This window comes from Myotis davidii, unplaced genomic scaffold (assembly GCF_000327345.1).
Source record: "Myotis davidii unplaced genomic scaffold, ASM32734v1 scaffold130, whole genome shotgun sequence".
Classification (NCBI taxonomy): domain Eukaryota; kingdom Metazoa; phylum Chordata; class Mammalia; order Chiroptera; family Vespertilionidae; genus Myotis; species Myotis davidii.
This window is the reverse complement of record NW_006285040.1, coordinates 6,485,327-6,487,724: the sequence shown is the minus strand read 5'-3', so window position 1 is coordinate 6,487,724 and position 2,398 is coordinate 6,485,327. Positions and strand designations below refer to the sequence as shown.

General features: G+C 42.4%; 1 protein-coding gene across 2 annotated transcripts in view; it reads right to left on the bottom strand.

Moving 5' to 3' along the window:
• EPB41L4A (erythrocyte membrane protein band 4.1 like 4A) overlaps positions 1-2,398 on the bottom strand; it is a 210,253-nt gene that overhangs the window by 4,492 nt on the left and 203,363 nt on the right. For both annotated transcript variants that reach the window (XM_006755289.2, XM_006755290.2), the window contains exon 20: positions 260-307. In XM_006755289.2, the coding sequence (XP_006755352.1) occupies positions 260-307 (48 nt within the window). The remainder of the gene's footprint in view (positions 1-259; positions 308-2,398) is intronic.

Here is a 2,398-nt window from a genome sequence, read left to right as displayed (position 1 = left end):
AATTCTGCCTCCCTCCCCTGTAGTAGGAGTCTTCTTTTCTTCCGAATCTGTTTTCCTTGGTATTTATTTGGTCTGTCTGAGACCCAGTTACAGGCCAGGCTAAGGGGCCTCAGGAGAAGAGATGTCAGGGATACCAGTGCAGTAAGGCACCACCACTGTGAATTCCATGTTCCACATAATGACGGTAATGAAGACTGTCTGACAAGCTTCAGCCCTAGGCTATCTCTTAGTATCGGCAGGGGGAAAAACCAGTACTCACTGAATATGCTTCCATAACTCTTCTTTTGCTTGGATATCAGGGCTTCTCCTATAAATTGAGAAAACACCGCTCATCTCTGCAAACGTGCTTCATCTAACAATCCCATAGCTAACTTTAGCAGAGCTACAACATTCATAGTTTTCAGACTGGGAAGTTTTATTTGCCAGCTGAGACCAAAAGGAGCTGAGACCAAAAGGAAAGACTGGGCAGGGAGAGCTAATGAAAGACACCAGAATAATGTATCTGCCAGCACCACTGAAGAAAAATCACACTGAAATCAGCCATAACCAGGGCTTCATTTGATGACAGAGCTTGGAACTGCAAGGGCGAATGCACACAGCCTCTGGTGGTGATGTTACAATGAAGAAGAATTTGAGCCTTCTGTGTCTGTTCCTGTTCCCTCTAGCTATTTCCTTCTTTCTTTCTTCCTTTTTAAATCCTCACGGAGGATTGATTCCAGAGAAAGAGGGAGAGAAGGAGGGAGGGAGACTGGGAGGCTGGCAGGGAGGGAGGGAAACATCAATGTGAGAGAAAAAACATCCATTGGGCCCTAACCGGTTTGGCTCAGTGGATAGAGCGTTGGCCTGCGGACTGAAAGGTCCCAGGTTCGGTTCCAGTCAAGGGCATGTACCTTGGTTGCAGGCACCTCCCCAGTAGGAGGTGTGCAGGAGGCAGCTGATCAATATTTCTCTCTTATTGATGTTTCTAACTCTCGCTCTTCCTCTCTGTAAAAAAAATAATAAATCAATAAAATATATTTTTAAAAAAACAAAAAACATCCATTGGTTGCCTCCCACATGTGCCTCGACTGGGAAGTGAATCAGCCACCCGGGTACATGCCCTGACAGGGAATCCAACCTAAGATCCTTTGGTGCACAGAATGACACTCCAACCAACTGAGCCACACTGGCCAGAGCCCCTCTAGCAATTTCTAAGTAAATGCAAAAGGAGAACTCCTAATTGTCAATATGAAAGAATCCCAAGATGATCTGTGATAACCCAGTACAAACAGCAACCACAAGAGGAAAGGAAACGGTGGGACTGCCCAGACTGGCAGACTGTGTGCCGCTGACTCATCTTCCAGGTTCTGTCCGCTGTCTCCCTCCACACGCCTTTCCCCATCCCTATGGATAGACCCACAAATCTTCTGCAAGAATGACTTGAGCAGAAAGTAGTTACACCACTACTTTTAACTTCCCAGAAGGCGAAATTCAAAGTCAGCATTCAGTGTTCACACTCCCATAATAGCAAGGAATACTACAAATCTATTATCCCTGCAACTGTTGCCACGGAATGTCTCTTTCCTGGTGAGAAAATGATAAGCTTTCATCATTCCTTTCAAGAGAACTGAGAGCTAATAATAGGCCCAAAGAAAAAACCCAAACCCTAATAATTAAAAGGCCTGGAGTTAAGCAAAGCCACTGATACACACTGCCCTGTGGAATTTTATATTCATAATTTGTATCAGCATTTTAGAGCTCCATATCACTTTCAACATATAATATTATCCTAGCTTTCATTTTTCTCAGTTAATAAGGGCACCACCAGGCATTCTGGTAGGGCTTTCTGGGCCAGAATACAATAAGCTATTTTCTAGCAATTGAATTGACTAAGCTGTTTTTACCTTTGTAGAAAAAATAATAATTATCTGTCTGTAAAGACCTTTCAGTCAATTCAAAAGGAGTCAAAACATGGACGATTAGGCGGGAGGGGATGAAGCCCTGGTCTCAGACGTTACAACATGATATTGTTGATAGATTTTGTTATAAGAATAAAATTATATGCTTACAAAGATCTAAAGAAATGCTTCCTTGGCAGGATTTCCTGTATGGAACCCACCTTTCCTACATGTGGCCGGCCCGATTCACTAGACAATGTGTTAACCCATAAAGGATGCTGTAGGGAGGGGCAAATGTTAAAAAGCACTAACAGTGGGTATTTCTGAGTGTTGGAATTACAGGAACTTTATTTTCTTATTTATATTCATCGTCTCTGATTTTGGTTTTTAGTCAAGAGAATTTCTTACCTTAATTATCAGAAAAGAAAAAAATGTAAGGTATTTTCATGTTTTAAACAAACAAACAAACTACTATTGCTGCAATTCCACGGGAAATGCCTTTCATTCCCATCTCTGAAGAA